General features: G+C 48.4%; 2 protein-coding genes across 2 annotated transcripts; one reads left to right on the forward strand and one right to left on the reverse strand.

Moving 5' to 3' along the window:
- The first annotated feature begins 10,431 nt into the window (after positions 1 to 10,431).
- Positions 10,432 to 12,234, forward strand: LOC100830524 (peroxidase 5). The gene is made up of 2 exons (XM_010236645.3): positions 10,432 to 10,990; positions 11,357 to 12,234. Exons 1-2 carry the CDS (start codon positions 10,589 to 10,591, stop codon positions 11,915 to 11,917), a joined length of 963 nt encoding a protein of 320 aa, XP_010234947.2. The 5' UTR covers positions 10,432 to 10,588; the 3' UTR covers positions 11,918 to 12,234.
- A 9,627-nt stretch (positions 12,235 to 21,861) lies between these two features.
- On the reverse strand, positions 21,862 to 23,312 carry LOC100830833 (putative B3 domain-containing protein Os10g0537100). Its single transcript, XM_014900706.2, has one exon. It carries the CDS (start codon positions 22,907 to 22,909, stop codon positions 22,106 to 22,108), a length of 804 nt encoding a protein of 267 aa, XP_014756192.1. The 5' UTR covers positions 22,910 to 23,312; the 3' UTR covers positions 21,862 to 22,105.
- Between the last annotated feature and the right edge of the window lie 327 nt (positions 23,313 to 23,639).

Raw genomic sequence — 23,639 nt, forward strand, 5'->3', positions numbered from 1 at the left:
AATGCTTGCACGATCAACTCGGCAAGAATGTACAGGTATATGTCGACAATGTCATCATAAAAACCAAGGAAAGCGCTGCGCTCCTGGACGATATCCGGGAAACATTTGCAAATCTGAGGAGGTTCCGAATGAAACTAAACCCGGCCAAGTGCACATTCGGTGTGCCGGCAGGAAAGTTGCTCGGTTTCCTAGTGTCAAGCCGGGGTATTGAAACAAATCGTGGGAAAATCGCTGCCATAGAAAAAATAAAATTACCAAAGTGCCTCAAAGATGTGCAGAAATTCACGGGGTGCCTAGCATCGCTAAGTCGCTTCCTTAGTCGGCTGGGCGAAAAGGCTATGCCCTTGTACCAGCTAATGAAGAAAACTGACAAATTTGTGTGGACGCCACATGCAGACCTAGCTTTCCAGGAGCTGAAGAAAATGATTGCCACGACACCGATATTGGCCTCTCCAATGGAGAAAGAGCCGATGTTGCTATACATCGCGGCAACCAACCAGGTTGTTAGTGCCGTCATTGTGGTGGAGAGAGTTGAAGAGGACAAGTCGGTGCAAAGGCCGGTATATTACTTGAGCGAGGTGCTATCATCGTCCAAGGAGAACTATCCCCATTATCAGAAGATGGCATACGGTGTTTATATGGCGGCAAAGAAATTGAAGCATTACTTCGATGCACATCATATCCGAGTTATCTGTGAGGCGCCTGTCTCGGAAATCATGAGTAACAAAGACGCGAGCGGCTGGGTAGCAAAATGGGCAGTTGAACTAGCACCCTATACGCTACAATACGATAGACGAGATGCCGTGAAGTCTCAAGCTTTGGCAGATTTTCTGGTGGATTGGGCCGAGATGGAGTATGAGCCGCCACCCCCGGAGACTTAACTATTGGAAGATGCACATTGACAGCTCCAAGATGAAAAATGGGTTGGGTGCCGGCATAGTTCTAACCTCGCCTAAGAGTGATCAGCTCCACTACGTACTGCAGATTCATTTCGCAGCGTCCAACAATGTCGCCGAGTATGAAGCGCTGGTGCATGGACTGAAGATGGCAAAGGAAATAGGAGTTTGCCGGATTCAATGCTTTGGTGATTCTGATCTAGTCGTCCAGGGGACTGAGAGCCCTAACTCGGCGGAGGCAATGGCGGTTGAGCCAATGGAGGTAGACGAACCGGATGAGCCAATCTTCACTACTCGTCCTGTGCCGGCATGGGCTCAGCCGATAATGTCTCACCTCAAAGACGGGAGTCTGCTGGAAGAGGAAGTGTCGGCAAGGCAGATCCAAAGAAGAGCAAAGGCGTACACCATCATCAACGGTGAGCTTTACAAGAGGAGCGTCACTAATGTCCTACAACGATGCGTTGAGCCAGAAGAACGACAGGAGATACTCCAGGATATCCACCAAGGAGAATGTGGCCATCGCGCATCTTCTAGAACGTTGGTAGGCAAAGTTTTCCGGCATGGTTTCTATTGGCCAAGTGCACTGCAGGAAGCGGAAGATATAGTCAGGAAATGCAATGGCTGCCAGAGATATGCCAGCAAGATCCATATGCCGGCGTCCGAGCTTAAAACCATCCCAATTACTTGGCCGTTTGCCGTCTGGTGTTTGGACATGGTAGGGCCATTTAAGCGGGCACGGGAAGGCATGACGCATATCCTGATCATGGTCGACAAGTTTACTAAGTGGATTGAAGTCAAGCCGATAAAGAAGTGTGACGGCAAAACTGCGGTATCGTTTCTGAAGGATATCATCTTAAGATATGGATACCCACATAGTATCATCACGGATAATGGAACGAATTTTGCGGAGGGGCCTTTCGCACGTTTCTATGCCGAGAAGAAAATCCGATTAGATGTTGCCTCTGTAGCGCATCCTCAGTCCAACGGGCAAGTGGAAAGAGCAAATGGCATGGTCTTGGCCGGCATAAAACCCCGGCTAATCGAACCACTGGAGCGCACTCTAGGATGCTGGCTGGACGAACTCCCGACTGTGCTATGGAGTCTTCGGACAACTCCTAATCGCTCTACAGGCTACACGCCATTCTTCCTCGTATACGGGGCAGAAGTTGTCTTACCAGCCGACATTGAACATGACTCTTCGCGAGTAACCATGTACACGGAGGCCGAGATAAAAGAGTCCCGAGAAAACGACGTCGACCTGCTCGAAGAAGCATGGGAATTGGCTCTATCTCGGTCGGCCATCTATCAACAGAACCTAAGGTGTTATCACAGCCGAAAGGTCAACCCACGAGTATTCCGGGAAGGAGATCTTGTCCTCCGGCTTGTGCAACGCACCGCCGGCATGCACAAATTGTCACCTCCATGGGAAGGACCCTTCATCGTGAGCAAAGCACTCCACAACGATTCCTACTATCTTATAGATGCTCAGGATCCCAAGGCGAACAGGATAGATCGGTCGGGCGAGGAGACCAAGAGGCCATGGAATGTAGCGTTGCTCCGTCCGTTCTATACTTAAAAGCTGAGTATTTGTGTCGCTTTTTACTTATGTCGAATGTTATGATTAAGACAATGAAATTATCCGTCGAGTTCTTAAAAGAAACTCGGGGACTTCTGTGTCATTTAAATGTTTTGCTGCAATTATTTTTTGTATGTCGTCATGGCTTAGTTGTGTAATCTTACGTCGATCTAGTACTGTGTCGGTCTTGACAACATCCCTCTACGACTTTGCTGTTGTCCGCAACCCGGCTTCATGGCAAGCTAGAGATGGGTATAAGATAACCGAGCACACGAAAAACGACTAAGGAAATAAGCAAAGAGGCGATCCGAGATATGTTTTGTTTTAACTCCGCATTTTATGTTAACTCGTCTATTTCCGAGCAAGTTCTCCGAGTTATCTTTTTTCGAAAGGGTGGTTTTATGGCTTTGCGATTCATACGTCGAACGCCGACAAGGCAGACAAAAGAACCGAAGTTGTAACATTTCACTAAGAGAAAAAATATACTCGGGGACTCGATCGGGAATATGATAAAACAAACGACTCGATTAAAATGAGAACTTGGTACTTAATAAACAGGAGTATGTCGGTTACATTTGCACTCGGCATTCCGGGGATCTAACTATTCTAAAGTTTCTTTAAGCACCCTACGACGATGCAGCCAGGTTGTTGGTGCCGGAACTCGGCTCGGTGGAGGCCGACTCAACAACGGCTTCCTCATCCTCTGCCTCTTCCTCCCCATCCGTCATCTCGGCATCGGCGTCAGAGAGGGGGCCTTCTACAAACTTATGCACGTCGGCATATGGTATGAAGGAATAAGCCCTTTCCCGGCGCTTAGCCACCAGCTCCGGGTCCGAGATATAACGGGAGTCGGCGCGCATAGTCTGGAGCACATCGAGGTTAATGCCGTCATACCAAGAGAGTACGAACGACAAAGCCTCGTCGGCTCCGACGCATGCAGCAGACTCCTGCCACTCATCCAGCCGGGACGGGCCCTCGGCCAGCCGCCTTGCCAAGTCTGGGATCTCCACAGGCACCTCTTCCCCGGGCCATAGAGTTTTGAAGAGATGGAGGCAAGCATCCACCATGTCGATGCCGAAGGACTTGAGAGGTTTCACCCGGCAAGCCATGCTCACCAGGTGGTCCTCCACGTCCCACTCAAATGGCGCCCCCGCCGCCACTGCCGGGTCCCTCTTCTTGCGAGCCTTTGTCACGGTCGCTTGGGCATGCTCGACGGATAAGGGGAAGAATTCTGGCAGGGGCAGAGAACAGTTAATTAGTCTCGGAATGACAGTGCTAATGTTCAGACAAATAGCTAAATGGAGAAGTTCAGCTTACTTGTCAGCATGGTATCAATTTTGATGATGTCGCGCTGGAGAGCGTTGATCAGTCCCGCCTTCTCGGCACCCTCCAACTCGACGACTGTCGCGCGAGTCTCAAGTGCGGCAGCGATCTCTTTGCTTTTCTTGACCTCGTCTTCCAGACGGGTCTTCTCATCCTCTCGAGCAGAGAGGGCCGAGGTGAGTCGGTTCACCTCGGTCTTATGCGCCTCGGCTTGCGCAGTGATCTCAGCCTGCAGCTGCAGCTGAGAGATCTCCTTTTGGTGTTGCTCGGCTAGCCGAGATTTCTCATCTATTCAGTCAGACCGGATGTTACAAAAGCCGACGTTCGATGTGAATGAAACTCGGATTGCGGGTGGATCTTTACCTTGTAGCTCGGAGACACGTTTTAACAGCTCTTCCACTTGAGCGTTATCTCCGGCTGAAGGCAGAAGCATGTGTCAGTTTATGCTAAACTGGCATACTCTGACAGAAATTGTATATTGGCAGAATATACTTACTCTGGCTCTCCCGCTCTGCCCTCAAGGCCTTGTGCGATGCCTCCAACTTCTTATACATGCCCAACGGTCCTTTGAAGGCTGTTGAGCATTTACTCATGCAGAGCTTACCAAAACAGACAGTTAATGAGGAATAAGCGTTTGAAGCTACTAAGCTTCAGGCCGACTATTCTAAACTCGACCTGAATCTCGGGGAGTAAGTGTTTGAAACTACTAAGCTTCAAGCCGACTATTCTAAACTCGACCTAAACCTTGGGGAATAAGTGTTTGAAGCTACTGAGCTTCAGGCTGACTATTCTAAACTCGACCTGAATCTCGGGGAACAAGGGTTTGAAGTTCTACGAGCTAAGCTTTAGGCCAACTAATTCTTACTCGCCCTAAACCTCGGGGACTAGGAGTATAGATACTATACTTGAATTGGGAGTTAGAAATTTGTAAGGAATTTTGCGTACCTCGGTGGCTCGGTCCACCTCGAACATGGTCACCCGGGCTTGGACATCCGGGCCGCCACTGACTCCGGAGTCGCTGCCGATGGTTGCCCCACCAAAGGGCTTTGCCGTGCCGCCTGCACGGTGCTGGAGGTCACTTCGTAGTGATCCACTTGGTTCCAGTCCATGACGAACTGGCCAAGCGACCCCCAGCTCTACCCGCTGCTCGTCCGGAGCGGGATCTCCTGTTGCTGGCCTGAGCGACGCGAGGCAGCCGGCCTTGGAGCATTCGGCCCTGCTGCGGCAGCAGGGCCTTTAGCCTTTGCGGCACGGGCGGCAGCGGCCTGGGCATTCTTCTCAGGCTGCGTCGGAGATGGCGGCGGAATTGGAGTCTGGGCTGGAGTTGGAGTCGGTTCTGGACCATGAGGGTCCTGGCGATCCGCAGCTGGCTGCTATGCCGTTTCGAAAGCTGACGCCTCTTGTGTAGTTATGGAGGCCGGTGCCTCCTGTGTAGTTTCGGCCGCGGCCGAGGAGGGCGCCGCCTCGACAGCAGTTTCGTTTGCCGAGACCCCGGCTGCAGGAGTCTCGGACTGGCCGGCGATGGTGGCGTCGGCACTTGGATCGACATCCCGGGCTGGGGATGTTGGATCTGCAGTAGTCTCAGTCCTGCCCACAGCCGGGTCAGAGGACTCGGCACGGGAAGGACGAGATGCCGGAATCTCAGACGCAATACACGTCTGAGACAGGCTTGCCTCCAGAGCTTCCCTACAGAGGTAAAGTTTAACTATTACTACTTGACAACAAAAGAACCAGATGGACAAAAACGGTAGAGGTGATAAAGGCCTTACCCGACAACCAGTGGTCTAGGCTTGGCACCACGGCCCGCTGCCTTCTTCTGCTTCATGTTCACGTACTGCAGAAATTCCTTCTCGGCAGCACGCTTCTTCTGCAAGCCCTGTTTCTCCCGAGTCAGAGCTTTCGCGGCGGGCTCGCTTGAATCGGCTGCATACGGGAGAATAAAATCAAACTCACCTTACTGACAGAAGTTTAGAAGTCACAGAAGAGTGTTGGAGTTCTTACACTCGGTGCGGCGAGGAGCAGCATGCGGGATTGGCATGAAGTCCTCCGAGTCGGGGTCTTCATCGTCGGTTGTCTTGCACGGAGGCGCAAAGCACTTGTCGGGGGAGCTCCCGTCCTCTTGGTGCTGAAGGGTAAAACTCTATGCAAGGGAATCAGATTGAACCGGGATAAGAATGTGTGAGGCAGATGCCGATATACATATATGTCGGATACAAACATGAAGTAACAGAAAGATGAAATTTACCTTAGGAGCGCGACGGTTCCGGGCGTATGCCGGCATACCCCATGTCCATTATTCCGACATACTAGTCTTGGCGATCGCCTTGACCCAGCGCCGAACCTCCGCATGGGAGAGCTTGACAGTTGAAATCCTGTCCGGGTCGAACTAGCCGCCATAGTGGCACATCTTGTGAATCCGGCGCTGGAGCGGGCACAAGCGCCGGTACACGAAGGTGGCCAGGAGGTCGTCAGCCGACATCCCCTTCTTCTTGAGCTCGAGGATCCGGGCATGGATCTCGTCAGCCTGCGGGAGGGAGTCTCTCGAGTCGACGGACCAATTCCTCTTCTTCTCCAAGGGGCCGATTTCGAATCCCGGAAGATTAATATAGTCGGCAGCGGTGGAGTTCTTGACATAGAAGTAGGTCTTGTGCCATTTTTTGCACGATTCAAGACCTTGGATTTTAGGGAACTCGAAGTTGCGGCGAGGAACGATGGTGGCAGCCCCACACTGCGTCATCATCTTCGGTGCGCCGGGATTCTCCTTGTCCGGGATAACCTGTGGCCGGAACATGAAGTACCGGGACCACAAGGCAATGGATGGCCAGAGGCCGAGATAGCCCTCGCAGCATGTGGCAAATGCCGAGAGGGTAAGAATGGCGTTCGCCGGGAGATGGTGAGCTTGGAGACCGAAGAAATCAAGGAAGGAACGGAAGAAGTCGCTAGCCGGAAGAGTGAAACCGCGTTCAAAGTGTAAGAGGAAGATGACATGCTCACCTTCCTCAGGAGCGGGAACGACCTCGTCGCCGGGAAGCCGGCACTGAACCTCCTTCGGAACCCGTCGGGAGCTGTGAAGCCACTTGAGATCCACCGAGGTGACGTCAGAGCCGTCCCACGCGGCTCGCTCGGAGATGGTCTTCTCCTCCGCCTGAGCAGCAGGGTCGGTGGCTGGAGCGCGAGAAGAGGAAGCCATCGGAAAAGCAGATCTAGGGTTACGGGGCTTCAGCGGAAGCGGCTCTGGCGCGAAGCTCGGGCTAGCGAGCGGAGGCAGCGGAGAACCGGAGGCGTGAGAACGGGCTAGCGGCGGCGATCTCAGAGGCGAGCTATCGCGGCGGCGAGCAAGCTTGCTGCAAGCGGTGGCGGCGATGTGTGCGGGGAGCGAGAAGATAGAGAAGACAGAGGAGAACGAAGGGGCGAAGGCTGCGAGGATTGTGAAGGGTTTTCCGCCCACGCCTTCATCCTCTTTTTATACCCGAGGCGCAGTTATGGGATGCACGTTTCCCATGATATCCGCTTGGTGGCTAACGGGAAGATCGTGCATGATTGGGGCGGTTATGTCCATCAAGGCGTGCGCTCGGTTGCCGTGCGGCGTGCTGCCGAGAATCCCGCAATATCCGGTGGATAAGTGTTCGCGTGGGAACCGAGGTTATCCTTAAAAGCTATATCGGCGTTACTGTCCGACGCGACGGCATATTCGCCTCAAGAAGCGCGATGGCAGTAACTCAAGCCTTATCCTCCCATTAGTAGCTGCTATGTCGGCAAATGGAAGCTTCCGGTTATCGGTCATAAAGAGAAAAGGATCTCAGCTAGAAGCTGGTTAGGTATCTAAACCCGGGATCCCGGATTAAACCGATCTCGGCTAGCTGAACCAAGAGTTATCCCGGCATTCTTCTCGGCTAAACCCGAGTAAACTGTTGTTGGTCTGTTGTGGGAAACTGTCGCGATCCGAAATCTTTCTATGCCGGACCACAACAGCTTCGGGGACTAGTGTCGGGGGGATGACCCCGGGTAGGGTCATAACGACACAACTCTAGCCGAGTTAACAAAGACAACTCTGGCCGAGATAACGGAGGCTAGGCCGGTTTGAATAAACATGCCGGCATCTCCGAGTATGACTAACGCTAAACCGGCATACCCAGCGTATGCCGGCACAACTATCTTATTTTGTAAAGCTTGCAGGATCAAGATGAGTACGGGAGTCTCGGCAGGAGCCGAGATCGCTCAACGGTCTTATCCTGACCACGCGGTGCGAAGTAAAGCGAAGCCATCATCACTCCGAAAAAGTAGTCAGCGCCTGCACCACGGTGTCAGATGACCACGCACTGGAGGCACCGAAAGGAGATTCCCTGGCGGAAGCCGGCAGAGGATAGCTGTACCTGCTGCCGGCAGACAGTAAAAGTAAAGTTGTCTTGTCCCCCATAGTACTGCCTGGAGGGAGCAACGCCTCGTGCTCGGTGGGGCCCGTAGATGGTGACGTTGGACTCGGCCCACATGGCAGTGTACCATGTGGCGTCTATAAATAGACCCTTACCCCCTACGGTAAGGGAAGGACAAAGGATTCTAGGGTTTCACTTTCCTTCTTTTTCTTCTTCCTCAAGAATACAGCTCAAGGAGCACCATTGTAATCTCGTCTATCCCGGCAAATACAACAAAGTAGGAGTAGGAGTCTTACCTCTGCAAGAGGGCTCCGAACCTGGGTAGATCTATGTGTTCTTGCGTGTTTTGTGCGTGTTTTTCTTCACGTCCTCCCTCCTCCGGATCCACCATCGTCCATCGGCCCCAAGTTAAGCCACTCTATGGCATCTGCCGTGACACCACCACGACAACGACGATTTGTAGTTCGGTTTTCTATCTCTTCTGAGATACATAGCTTTGTTAGCTTACAGTTACAGTATAACTGAACTACCATATGCCCTCAATGGTTTACTTCAAATCAATACAGAGTGGCATCAGTTTTGCTCAAATCTTGCTTCCAATTCCTTTTGTAAGGGTACTGCAATATTCAAAGCCTGTTAGTACGTCTCTAAAACGAATGCAATGCTGTTGCACTTGCACCTGGACGCTATTACTACTCCAGGGTGACTGTTTATGCCATCGATTATGTTTAGGCTGTCGGTTCCGTTGCCTCTTAAGACCGTGTGAACGAATACACTCCGAGTTGCAGGTTCCCGACATCTAGGTGACAGCAAAATTTGTCGCTTTGGAACTTTTGCCATGTGCTACTTCCAGCTGCAGAGTACACTGAGCCTAATCTAAAGCTTTCTTATAGGATATCTAAATTACTTAACGCATGAACCCGCGTGTGAATCGGAATCAGAAAGCTGCATGCATGCTACTCTGTTCGAAAGAAAAGAGGCTGCTGGTGAGCGTTCCATGACAGCGTGTCAAAGGTAGCTCTGTATGCTAGAGGGCCAAAGCAGTTCACATTGCTTTCGTTTCGCTCGATCCAGAACCTTCCTGCTTACTGCCATTTCCAGTGCATTCAGTTGATGCATAGCCAATCAGCCGTATTTTCTTGCAGAAAGATTCACGTGTTATATCGACCAACAGCTTGTTAAATATTTGGACGGCAGATCCCCGTGCCCTGATGTCAAACTAACTAAGACGACAAGAGTCCATGGCATCAAAATTGTCTCGACTTGAGCTCAGTTGATCTACCAAACACGATGTGCATGTGCCTCCGCTACAGAGATGCAGAGATCAGATTGGCCACTGGACCTGCTGTACTAGCTTATTCTGGGTGAAAACATGTCTCCACTTGCTTTAGTAATTGCCAATGTTCTTAATTATCTTCTTGCATCTGTAACGGCCCTGTATAAAATGAACGGAGCTGAAAATTTACCTGCTCCATGGTTAAGCTTGAGTTGCACTGTATATTTGCTTTTGCTGGGAACATGAAGGAATTAGATGCATGATTTGTAATCAGCTTAGCGGTGAGCCAATCATTTGCATGGATGCGCCCTGCTGGACTAGCTAGCTCTTTCTTCCTAGACGTGGAGCATTTGCGATTTTGCATCTTGTGCACTGCCTGGAGCTCGCCTGTCAGGAATCGGGCTTTTGTTAGCTATGCATGCCGTGTGTATCCGATGCTCTTTTGGCCCTTTGCTGCTAAAACAAACAATATTAAGTAAAGGTGCCAATTGGACCATTCTGAGTTTTGTACAAGATTGAGCAAACAAGGCCTCAATCATTAAGCGTCGCTTGCGAACAAATACTAGTGTATCTCACTTCGGATTCCATATTGAACAACGAGTACGTACCAACTCAGACAGAGATTAACGAATTACCAAGTGTAAAGCTACGAGACACAACACAACTACACAAGTAGTCACATTTCAGTCTTAGCCTCAACGTTCGTACCTGCAGGCTGCAGCAACTAATCAACATTTGGTCATGGCTTGATCATGTACTGCATCTGTTTGCGGGAGTATACAGGTGAAAACATTGGAGCTGTGCCACAGATCTCGCAGCCTTTTCTTCCATTGCCACCAATCATGGAAGAGAAAGACCACTCCCGGACCCCCAATCTCCACCACATCTTTCCACTACCAACCTTTCCCCGCCCCCTCCGCACGCACATGCACCGCCGATCGATCAAGATTCCCTTACTAATCCCCTCCACGAAAATTTCTTTATAATTAGCACACTCTCCACTCATCAGGTCCTCCCTTCCTTAACCAAGAAGTATATAGCTAGCTAAGCAAGCCAGTGACCCAGTGTGTATAAAGAGATCACTGACAGGGCCACAGCCAGCGAGTAGTAGACAGTAGTACCTCAGCTCGATCAGCTAGTGGCAATGGAAGCGATGCGGCTGCTCGTCCAAGTGGCGGTCACATCAGCGTTGCTGATGGCGGCGGCGGTGTCGGCGCAGCTGCGGGTGGGGTTCTACGACAGCTCGTGCCCGGCGGCAGAGATCATCGTTCAGCAGGAAGTGAGCAGCGCGGTGGCAGCCAACCCGGGCCTCGCCGCCGGCCTCCTCCGGCTGCATTTCCACGACTGCTTCGTGGGAGGCTGCGAGGCGTCGGTGCTGGTGGACTCGACGGCGAGCAACACGGCGGAGAAGGACGCCGGGCCGAACAAGAGCCTCCGTGGGTTCGAGGTGATCGACCGGATCAAGGCCCGGGTGGAGCAGGCGTGCTTCGGCGTCGTCTCCTGCGCCGACATCCTCGCCTTCGCCGCCAGGGACGGCATCGCGCTGGTACGTACCATTGGTGTAAACAAATTCAAAAGTTGTTCTGCTACTATTCAAAACCTGTGCCCATCATCACTTTCAGTAAAAGCAGATGTCCATCACTTATCAGCAATCATGCATTTGTTACCGGGCACTAAATAATTAGCTGTCACTTTAAGAACCTGCAGACATGATCATGCATATGGCCGGGGTTTGGAATCTAATCTAAGTAAAGCCTATGTGATCGATCTGTGTCCCCTAGCTAGCGACCTTTTCTTTTTTATGTGCATGCACATCGCGTGCACCAAATGATGCTGCACTTTCATGATCTGCATCTGCATCAGTATAAATAAATCAGAATGTGATTTTTAACTGCATGGTAATTGTGTGCAGACGGGCGGCAACGGGTACCAGGTCCCAGCGGGCCGTCGAGACGGGAGCGTGTCAAAGGCAAGCGACACGAGCGGCAACCTGCCTCCGCCGACCCCGAGCGTGCCGCAGCTCACGGCGATCTTCGCGTCCAAGGGGCTGACACAGAAGGACATGGTAACACTCTCCGGAGCCCACACCATCGGGGGCTCCCACTGCACCTCCTTCAGCAGCCGCCTCCAGACCCCCGGCCCACAGACCCCCGACCCGACCATGGACCCGGGCTACGTGGCCCAGCTAGCCTCGCAGTGCTCATCGTCCTCGTCGGGCATGGTGCCCATGGACGCCGTGACTCCCAACACCTTCGACGAAGGGTACTTCAAGGGCGTCATGGCCAACCGCGGCCTGCTGGCCTCCGACCAGGCGCTGCTCGGCGACGGGGCCACCGCCGGCCAGGTGGTCGCCTACGCCAACGACCCGGCCACGTTCCAGAGCGACTTCGCCGCCGCCATGGTCAAGATGGGATACGTCGGCGTGCTCACCGGCAGCAGCGGCAAGATCAGGGCCAACTGCAGGGTCGTCTGATACATGCGATCCATCCTTGATTGCAAACATATATCAGGCTAGGAACCTCGATCTTTTTTGTCTCAAGTAAATTAAAGAGTGGCGAATGATGGGTTTTGATTGATTGGTTTGGACTGGACGTGGTAGCTTATATAATTCCAGCGTTCTTAATTTCACCATGTACGTATTTTTCGCTGCCTATTCTTGATCGATCTGTATTGTTGATTCTTTGTTTGTCTTGAGAAAATTTGTAACTAGCTCGTGAGTACTGTTCGTGTGCCAAACTAATGGTGCTAAATATATACTCTAATATATAAAGGGCTAATTATTTTGTAAGATAGCTAGAAGAGTACTCCCTCCGATCCTAAACTGTTGTCGAAATATCACATGTATGTAGACGCTTTTGAAGAATAGATATATTCATATTTGGGAAAATTTGAGTCAAAAATTTAGATCAGAGAAAGTACTTGATTGGCCTTCGGCAAGGCGCCGAGTGTGTATGCTTAGCTCTCTGATCCACGTGTTTCAACTTTCAACTGTATTTTTACCCATGAAAGAAAATCAAGCATGACAATATATAACACCCGAAGAATGCATGCTACTATTTTTACCAATGAAAGAGAAAGAAAATTTGGCATCGTGTTACAGACGAGGAGTTTACCAATGAAAGAAATAAAACAGGGCCTCAAGTCCTGAAGAGGCCCAGTATATACAACAAAGGTTTGTGCTTTCATGGGCTTTGGGGCTTCTATTAGGCCCAGGGCAGACAATTCTGAGCTTAAAGTCATGGCCACTGTAGAGACCTTAAGCCCAAAATGAGTAGCGGGCCCAAAAAAAAAAGTGTTACATGTAATTGCCGGAGTATATTATTTAGGCAAAACTACAGCGCTAAACTGCTAAAAAATTGGCATGCCTAAAAAGAGCTTTCACTCCTCTTATACTACCATATCCCCCGCTGGATTAGGTAAATACTATCTTATTTAATGCACATACATATTGATACGGAATTAAAAATTAATATGCATTGCACGAAGTGTTTAAATGCTTGTGCTCTTGTGTTCCCTAACTTTGTGCTAAACAGAAAGTATCTCAACATATGTGTCAAATTAGCAGTTACAGTGATTTGCTAGAGCCTAGAATCTAGAGAGTGGTCTAGGTGGAGTGAACTGAAGACCACCAATTCAGAAAAAAAGAGATACATTTATAATTTTCTAGGAAGTCTGAAATGAAACCACACTTCTATATTTGTAGTGAATTATACGCATATAAACTTTGGTTAAATAATAAGACCATTTATAACTTATTTTTTCTTTTGCGAGGAAAACATGTGTGAAAAAGTTAACATATTTACTACGTCCGCGAATAAGTGTACATTTGTTTTTGTCCTAAGTCAAAGTTTTTGTAGAAAATAGTAGCAACATATATGATATCAAAGTTGTATATTATGAAACTATATTCGAAGACAGATCCAGTGTGATACTAATTTGATGTGATAATGCTGCTACTTTTTCCTAGAAAGTTGGTTAAAATTTAAAATTTTGACTTAGGACAAAGTCAAATGTACTTATTCGCGGACGGAGAGTGCTTATTATTTTCTGTAGAGATCGCATAGCCAGTCATATTTTCTTTACCAAAATTCATATTTATGTAGATGCATGATTATTAAATAACACTTTTTTTCCACTCCCTCCGTTCAGGAACACAAATTAAAAAGAAGGATCCTACCCGAAATACATGCTTGCCAAACACAATTATCTCCATGCTGCTAGTAGCTAAACAGGAACTATACATATATACCATGCTAAAAGTAAAAAATAAAAACCAGAAGACCGACCGATCCTACAGAGACAGCCTCTTTGTACGTGGGCGCGACATGGCGCATCGATCGCATGCGATCCCTGCATGCATGCAGTGGATCGATGCAGCAACATGTACCGCCACTTCGCTTGCATCAAATAATGCTGAAGATCCTGCAGCTTTTTCATGATGCATGGCATGCATGTTCACCTGTGCTGTGCCTGGAAAAATTCTGCACTGTCGGGTGGTGGTGTACACACGTACTACACACCTAGCATCCTCTTCGAGTTCGTGGCTAATTTTGCAATACGGAGTATCACGTAGTAACCTCCCTCAGCCTGGTAATGTTGTCTGTGGATGTCATGATGAGTGCCTATTTAATTCATTTCCCTTTGCATATGGACCAGTGGTCTCATGTCTCTCTGTACTATATATTAACGGGACACATCATATGGTCATATTTGATCAATACAAGGTAGCTAGGCATAAAGGGAGACAAGCTACAGATAGTTAAGTTTCTGTGTCATGCGATGCGTGAGCGCTTGCTTTAGTTTACTCCTATCTGGTATTCCCTCCGTCCAGGTATATAAGGCATGCACTAGATCACCAATTTAACTGATTAACCAAATATAACCAAACAAGTACAAGTACTCCATCCGTCCCATATTAAGTGACTCAAATTTGTCTCAATATGGATGTATCTATATCCAAAAAACGTCTAGATACATGTAATATCTCGTCAATATGGGACGGAGGGAGTATATATTATTAAAAAGCTCATCCGATGACGAAACTGATGGTATACTTTTTGTGCAATATATACAATACATATTTAGTAGATCTTGATGACCTAGAAGTATGCGAAGCATGACTTATAAACCTGGATAGAAGTAGTAATGCTTAACTTTTACTCCCTCCGTTCCTTAAATTAGGACGTATATTGTTTTCTTTGACCGAGCCTTTGACCAAGATTTAGTCTATTAATATATACTTTTTGTGAAATAAAATTGATATCATTGGATTCGTATTCAAAAGTACTTGCTTATGATTATGATTTATATCGCATAAGTCACACATTGATAGAGTAATCTTTGGTCAAACGCTCGGTCGAAGGAAACAATATAGGCCTTAATTTGAGGAATGGAGGGAGTAGATCAACTTTGATTGTTCAAATGACACGTGATGGGCCAAAAATAATTAGCATGCAAGTTTACTCTTTTCTTTGGTGTCCTGTTCTTTAATTATACTCGATTCCAAAATATAGTGCATTTAACTTTTGTTGATTGTTAAAGTTTTAAAGTCCGATCAAACTTATAGCAAAAAATATTAACATATAAAGTGTCAAACCAAGATACTATAAAAATATATTTCACAATGGATCTAATTAATGACCTTCATTTGGTATTGTAAATGTAATTGTTTTTGTTAGAAATGTAAACTTGCAATAGCTATGTACTACTAAAGGAAAAGGATGGAGTAGTATCTATTCAAATGAGCTAGGAGAGTAAGAGAGAAAACCTCCTACGATAATGTAGCAAACCTCTTAGTTCCAATTAAACCTATACACAACCTATAACTGAATTGGACCATCCCAATGCCCGAGTCGAAAGGGTTCAAATTAATAGGGGCTACAGACCCGACCTTCTCGAGAAGTCACTATCACCAGTCTTCGAAAATGGTCCCGTCAAAAACAGATAACCCGTGACCGGCCGCTTTACATCGACTCACGCGGGTTACGGGCGAACCAGTCATCCACACCACATCGGCATGCAGGCTACCGATCGACCGATACAACACGAAACAAAGATTTCACAATTGATTCCTCTTCACAAATTTTGGCAATCCCCGTACCACTTGGTGCATCCCCACGCTTCCACAGTTCCACTAGCTCTAGCTCAATCGATCCCCTAGCTAGACCTAGGCCACCAAGAAGGAAGAAGAAGGTAGACGAAGGCATCTAGCATGGCTCTTTTTGGAGACAACCGTTTATTGCCTAGCCATCATGTATGCATTGCATATCCATGCATCTCAACACTTTCATTTGCCTCTGGCCGGGGGTAAAAGGTTGGAGTAGGGTGGAGGAGGAGCGCAGCGTAGGAGTAGAATTTTTCCACATCTCGTAGATCGCGCTTAGACTGGGTCCCTGACGCGTGGTCCCGGACAAGCCAGCGACACGCGGTGTGCAGTAAAGACAAAGCCGCAGCAGCGGATCTCTGCCGCGTGGGCTAACGGCGTGCAGTTTTGTCTCGACTGAATCCGTCGTTCACCCAATATACTGAACCCGGTTTCACATGGCGAGTGGGACCGCGAGAACCTGGTCCCACATGGCAGTGAGGAGGTCGAGCGGCTGCTCTCCGGAGCTTCGCGGACAATTAATGGCGTCACAGGTGACAGACAGGTCGGTGATAAGGAATGGAATGAGAGCCTGCTCTGAGTCTGACGCAGCCACGAACCGTCGTCGGTGCATGCATGACTAACTGCGGCTGCTGCCGCTGCCTTGTGGGACCACGTACGTCTTGTGAATTTATTCTCACGTCTGCCTGGACCTTCCTCCAGAGACCGGCCAGAGGGTTGTAGCCTCTCGGGGAACAATTTTTCTGGCCACTCTTTTTCCTTGGAGAAAGTGCCAAAATTAAACTGCCAATTTTAAGTCTTAAAAATGGTGTCACGTATAGTGATAGTTAACCTGCGATTGCCTCTGATAGGTTTCTGCTTTCAATTAAGTCGTCATTGCTAATTACTTTAGTTAAATTTATCAAACAGAGAAGAAACTTAAAGAGCTTTGGTCGATTTCAAAAGTAGTCTCTTGTCGAAGCTTTTCTTTATTTCTTCCGAGGCGAGTGGTCATATGGAGTAGCTAGCTGTGGGATCACTTTGTGATTGCTTAGTTTTAACGTCCATGTCAGCTGGCATTCATATTAAATTACTACGGGGTAAACATACAGAGTAGAAAAGAGGGCGATGCTAGGTACTCCCTCCCATTCTAAATTGTTGTTGAAATATTACATGTATCTAGACATTTTTTAAGAATAGTACATCCTATTTGGTCAAATTTGAATCAAGAATTTAAAATCACAGTGAGTAGTTAAGGTTAGAGAATTAAGCTAACTGGCAAGGCAATATGGATCTCCGTACAAGAATGATAAAGGTAAAATCAGAAGAGATGCATGCCAAAAAAGTGCCGTGGCGAAGGTTATTTTTGACTTAAAGTATTTGAGGGATGTCAAGTTAGTCTTAATTATATGAAAATTTAGGTCATGTTTAGAAACATTTGTAGGATTGGATCTGGCCATCAACCAAATACACCACACCATGAAGATTCATCATCGGCTTCCGCGTCGTGTTGTGAGTTCTTAGGTGCGGAGTGTGTTAGATTATCCATCGGCAGGGGCAAAGCTAAAGCATTTAAGCATCGGTGTCAAATGGGCCAATGACTTCTTGCTATTCTTCTCATAATCATAGGCAGATGCTCTTAATAATGTGCAATGACACTAGTAATTAAATTCTAAGGAATTATCTCAACGGTGTGTTTTTCTGGCTTCGCCTCTGACCATCGGCGCATTGGTGGCCAATCATCTTAATTTGCTGGATCTGACTTCTCTGAGATATCAACGTACTATCATTCGTGATCGACGGCCGGCCTCTTCCGCAGGATACCGAGTAGTGCGGCATGCATGCCACGCCACAGAGGCTAAGCTAGCTATCTGCCTGGCTGGCCGTCGTGGAGCGTGTGTGTACCCATCCAACCATCCCTGTCAAAACTCAAAAGTCCAGAAAGGCTATCGCAGTCTACAGACTACAGCTCTCTATACATGAACGTAGCTGTCAAACAAACGTGATTCACTGGTAGAAAACGAACAGTGGAGTATGTACGTATATCTTCCAAAAGTGAGAATACTGCGTATCGGATGCCAGATGTATCGGTGCACCAGGGCAAGTGGGCCCTTTCTTATCGCCATTACTGTTTCGCATGCGCGCGACTAAATTTAATTCTGATCTCCGCTTTCTCGCTTTGCGGCTAAGCTAGCGATAGCTCACGGGAACACGTACGTACGACCGATGAACTATACTTGGCCTCGCTTGGGACCTATTGGTTGCAACTTGGCTAGCTAAACGTCCCTAGTATAGATCGCAGAGAATAGCTATAGATTTCCCAGAGACCGCTGAAAATGACAAAACACGTGATCTAGCTAGTGTTTGATATGATGCCACGATTAATCAAGTGCATGCTTAGGTTTAATATAAAGTTGTCCTACGTGTAACTAGTTACTTCCTCCTGCCTTTCCGAAAGACGACATTTTATATGTCGGCATGGTCTTCGAAAATAACTTTGGCCAGAATTTCTTTAGGTCCCATGGCAATATTGCTTCAAAACATTAAAATTACCGAACAAGACTCGGGCAAAATCTTCAAATGATCAAAAATTAACAAGTCATTATCAAGCAGAGCCAAAACGGCCCCCGCATCGCTCCCTAGGGTGACTCGGGAGGCGATTCCTTTCCTCTAGTGCCGCCGAGCTCTCCCCTCCTCCTCCACCTCGTTGTCACCGGAGGATGCTGGCGGGCAAAGTCCCCGACACGGACGGCTTCCCCATCATACGACAGAGCATCTCCCGCGTGGGATCTGGGGTGCTTCTCTCCAGGACAGAGCGTGGCTGGAGCGGTGGCTCCGGGACGAGGCAGCGGGCTGCGGGGCTTCTCCCGCCCAGGATCTGGGGCCTCGCGCCTAGATCCAATTGGGGGAGGCCGGCAAGGCACTTCAGGGCAGGCGTGGGCCGGCCAGGAGCGAGGGGGAGGTCTGCAGGTGGGCTTCCCGTGCGGAACTTGGGTCTAGTGCCCAGATCTGTTGGGGGCATGGGGTGGTGAGGGCCGGCGAGTGGCCAGTGAGATGGCTGGGGCGGCGGGCTATTGGGCGTCACTGGCCGTTTCCTTGGCATGCGGGTGTTGGATCTGTGGTTGTTGGTGGTTAGAGGCACCGATGGTCGGTGCGTGAGATGCGGCATTCTGGCCGGTTGGTATCGGGCTTGTGGCGTGCGGTGGGCTCCATCGGCACCACCCCGGAGCGGTGGTAGTTGGTGGCTCCTTTTGGTCAGGCTGCCTAGTTTTTGGCTCTCTACAACGTTCCTTCCATTCGCGATGGGTTGTTGGTGGTTGCAGGTGAAAGCCCTACACTGACTTTGTCGAAGGCGGCGATGACGGCGTCCTCAGACGTCATTTCTCTTATTGAAGGCGTCGTCATGCATCCACATTGCATCCCATCCCTGAAAGTCGAGGTGTCTCCGAGCAAAAGCTCAGATACGGTTTTCTGGACTAGGCAACAGCGACGGCTTTGGACGTCGTTCCCTCCTTGGAGGCATTGTCTTTGGAGCCCTTTTTGGCGGCGGTGGATGTGCTGTGATGAGCTTGGTGAGGCTTGGCTAGGGATTGTGGCTTCGAGTAGCGCGGGCTCACTAGTGTGCAAGCTGTACCTGTCGGGGCGTTCTCGTCTTTGCTCTGGTCGCCGAAGAAACTCAGCTCTACCTACATTCTTTTGAAGTTAGGAGCCGCTCCCTGTCCTGTGTCATTGGAGCAGGCAGCGGTTCGCTTTTGCTGTTGCTACTTGTTTGTCGGCTTTGCCTTGTTATGCTCGTCGTTAGGGTTTTCGTGCGTGTGGCTTCCCTTGAATAAGCTGTGTATTGTACGTACGGTTTTCGGTTTTTCTTATAAATGGAGCCACTCTATTCTTCTACAATGAATTGCAGGAGCACCGTGCGTTTTTATGAGATTCCGTCACAAAATTAACAAGGAAAAAATTGTCACGACCCAGGCCGTGGCCCAGACTACCTGGGCCTGTCTTCGCCCCTGACTTTGACCATTAGCGTATAATACACAATCATTATAAAAAAGACCAATTAAATTGCGACGAAGGTTCTTGGCCTATTTTAGTGTCTCATGTAGGTCCCGGAACTTGAATATCACCGACTCACCCAGTTGGCGCGTTGGCTAAAACTATTCGTTCCTGGTTTGGACCTGGATAAGTCACCATGTGTACTTTTGAGGACCTAGATGATAATTTTCAATGTTTGGTGATCTATGTGAGACAGTAGAAATGGTTTTATTTTTCCGGCCAGGCACCAGAAAAAGTTTGAGGATCTCTAGTGCACTTTACTGTTATAAAAATTAACAAAATTATTAACTTACGACAGTATTTTGCTAGGTAAATCTATACAAATGATTCTCTTCACATCGAGTCAAATATCTTCCAAGAAACATTGTTGGTCAACGTACGTTTTAAAATCTTGACCAAAACTATATCACGTCATGTTTTTGCTGGATGTATATCATTTTGGGTCAAGTCTATATGTAATTCATTTTACTCAGATTAACTTTTAGATCGCCATATGGAGATCATATGATCGATGTTTTTTCCTCAACGACACAAGACAAGCTAACTCTACCTTGATCATGACACCAACATGCGAATTCACGAATGTAATAATTCACGTGAGTATTAATTTAGTTGGCGCTCATCTGCCTCTAAACTCAGCTAAGGTTGTACTCCCTTCTTTTCACAAAGACTGGCGTATTTCGTTTCATTAAGACAATACGACTTTGACCAAATATTACTTTAATAATATATAATTTATATGATAGGTAACCAAAATTAATTATCAGCAAGAAATTTTGGGGAAGACGAAACTATTGATATAAATTTAATGTCTTAGAAATAAACACATATTAATAAAGTAATTCTTGGTCAAAGCCTTGTCAACTTAATGAAACCATATATGACAACCTTTATGAAAAGTAGGAGTATGTATGTGTATATCATTTTGGGTATGTCTATATGGCCTTATGAAATAATTTATTTATTTTATAGTGGAAAAGCCTCTCTTTTTTTGGCTTCCGCATCGACAAACGGCTCAGAACCTCATAATATTCAAATGACATTTACAAACTCAATACCCGGAATCCATGTAATGATCAAAAGATCACTCGATCGAGGGAATAAATAAATGGATCGATGGATGATGGATACAATTCCAATATATCAATGCTATACATGGGCTTATCATTAAACTATAAATAAATCATGGGAGCACACTTGCAACATCAGCTTCTTCTTTTTTGTATACTTTTGAGGTCAACTTTCTTATATATAGCAGGGTGCTCTTTTTAGAATTTGTATAGATGTGGTCCTTGCCCATACATACACACACGTAAGATCATGACACTACTAAATCCGTCGTACTCAACCATATTTTCTTCTGGGGGCCGGTTAGGACCTATTACGAGTTTACGGCACATCCTAGCTCCCTCCATTGGAGGTTGGAATTTGCCGTATGGCCGTATGTATGTGTACAATTAATTCTTAATTGGCCCACAGTTTGTTGTTGAAGTTATAAAAATGCAGTCATGGATATTATATAAACTGGATTAATTAGTGGAGCTGACTTGACCTAGCTAGCTTTAATTTTGAGATAATGGAGGACGTTGTACCCTCGACCTCTTCTTGGATCGATGCACATAGCCGAACTAACTTGATTTAGATAGGCAGGATGTGTTAATTCCAACTTTCCAAGAGCTGGCAGAATTGACAAATCCTCGACGAACTACACAGAGGTTTGCAGCATGTACGGAGCAAACAGAGGTCATGAGCGCATCAGAATTTATTCAGAAAATCAGAATAGACATCAGATGCAGCAGCAGCAGCAGCAGGAGGAGGGGAAGGAATTGCACAAGAACCAAGCCAAGATCAAGCTAGCTAGCAGTGCAGTGCCAGCTAGTAGATCGATGTAGATATCGTTCTGTAACTGTAGAAGGATTGGGTTCTGAGTACTGACCTGCTCTAGCCCCCACCTTGCTTAGGGAGGAGAGCCTTGTGATCTTCAGAGACACTGCCTGCGCTTGAAGAAACTTTTCAAAGAAAATCACAAGCCAGAAGAGACATGCATATATGTACATACATACATTGGGGGCTACTTAAATATTATCATATGCAGGTAAACACATTAATGAAATGCTGTGACACTCACTGATCTCGAATTCGATCTCGATCAGAGTATGCAGAAAGGGGGCAATGTATCTAGGAATTAAGAGGCTGGCCTCAGATCGAGCATTCCCATGCGCATATTGATACCCAAATTGAACTAAAACCACAACAAGAATTTATGATTGGAGAGAGTACTGTTGATAGAAATCAAGAACAAATTAACTAATTTGATTAGCAAAGCAGAGCAAGCAAATCGTATGAGCAAAGATCGATATCGTCAACAGATAACCCTTCTGAATGTTACACATTCTATATACGTACACATGCAGCTAGCTGGCTCCAGACACACCATTGGCTCTCTCTTGATCAGTTCGCCTGTCAGTCGTAGAGTACGTAGTAGACTCAGCACCGGCTGGTCCTTAATTTCCCCTTGCCTTGAATTCACAATCCAAGATCCAAGGAGCAGGCTTCCTTCCCCGCCGTAGACGACGACGAAGACGAAGACGGCGAGGGCAGCTGCTTCTGCTGCAGGAGCGTCGACGCGGCCGCGGCCGGCGGGCAAGCAGGGCAGTCGAGGTTCACGCCGAACAACCGGACCCGCTTCTGCCTCGACGCCGGCTCCAGCAGCGCGCCCGCCGCCGCCGGCACCACGGACGACGACTTGAGAACCGCTGCCGCCGCCGTCGGCACCTGCTGCCGGAGGAACAGCACGCGGCGCCGGTCCCCGCCGGAGACGCCGTCCCACGGCCACGCCCGGCAGAGCGGCACGGACGGGAGCGGCGGCGCCGGCGCCGGCGGGAACGCGGCTACCGGGCGGAGGCGGCGGCGGAAGTCAATGAAGAACCGCCGGTGGCCATGGCCGCCACGCTCGCTGTCATGGGCGACCCCGCGGGCGAACAGGACGGCATCGCCGGCCAGGAGGCGCTTGTCCTTGACGAAGCGGCTCCAGCCTTTGGTCATCACGTAGCTCTGGCTGCTGTTCCAGTACGAGTACCTGAACCGCCACGCCTTCCCGCCACGCTCCTCGAAGCTCAGGATTATCCCCCCGTTGCCCTTGTCGAAGTCCAGCGGGAAGTAACGCTCGGCGTGCTGCTTGGGGATGACGAGGCGGTTCAGCTTCCCGACGTCGCTCGGGGTCACCACCTTCTCGAACATGTGCTCCTTCTCCATCTCCGCCGCCGATGCCGCGCGAGACTGCCTCTCCTCGGAGTCCTCTGCCGGTGCGGCTGCGGGCAAGAACTCCATGGATCGAGCTCCCAGGCTAGCTGCTGACTTTGACTATAGGATGCTATGTCTGGGAGTTGGGATTGCTACCCAACAGGCAACAACGCTATAATTAACGTATGCACTGTTGTTTTTGGAGAAAAATAATTTAGGGAAAAAAAAGATGAGAGATTATAATATATATAGGACTCTCGATGGATTTCAGGAGATGATTGGAATGGAAGTGTATGTGATTACTACACCAGATGTGTTGGATCGATCGATGATGAACAGATCCAGAAATACGGGAGGGACTGTGAAGTGTGAAGGTTCTTTCTTGTTGTGTAGGTGTATGAATGTATGTATGGGCCGGGATAAGGTAGGAGAAAGGCTGGGAACAATACAAGTAGACGGGAAGCTTTCTTATTAAGGAGGACGATGCGAGAGGGATCTTGGCTAGATAGCTAGGGCCTAGGAGGAGGAGGAGAGAGATGGCTATGAGGGTGTGGGGCCCACAAGAAACGGATGATAGGGTTCTAGAGATCATGTGATGGAGCATGTCCCTCTCATCAACCCACCCACAATTGGGTTTAATCGGTCAGCTCTATATATGGATTTGTGTGATTCTCGTTGGTGGTTGTCACTTCAGTTAAACAAATGTGTGCGTGCGTGCGTGTGTGTGTGTGTGTGTGTGTGTGAACGATAGGTGAAAAATGGGTGGACTGGTGGGTGAAGAATCTATGGCCGCCGCGGTGCATGTTCGATATTTTAC

Source organism: Brachypodium distachyon, chromosome 3 (assembly GCF_000005505.3).
Source record: "Brachypodium distachyon strain Bd21 chromosome 3, Brachypodium_distachyon_v3.0, whole genome shotgun sequence".
NCBI classification, from domain to species: Eukaryota; Viridiplantae; Streptophyta; class Magnoliopsida; order Poales; family Poaceae; genus Brachypodium; species Brachypodium distachyon.

Bases quoted from the DNA above. Each gene is read 5' to 3' on its own strand.
- LOC100830833 (XM_014900706.2), bottom strand. From the start codon at position 22,909: ATGGAGTTCTTGCCCGCAGCCGCACCGGCAGAGGACTCCGAGGAGAGG.
- LOC100830524 (XM_010236645.3), top strand. From the start codon at position 10,589: ATGGAAGCGATGCGGCTGCTCGTCCAAGTGGCGGTCACATCAGCGTTG. The intron at 10,991-11,356 runs GTACGTACCATT...AATTGTGTGCAG, and splicing joins CCAGGGACGGCATCGCGCTG to ACGGGCGGCAACGGGTACCA.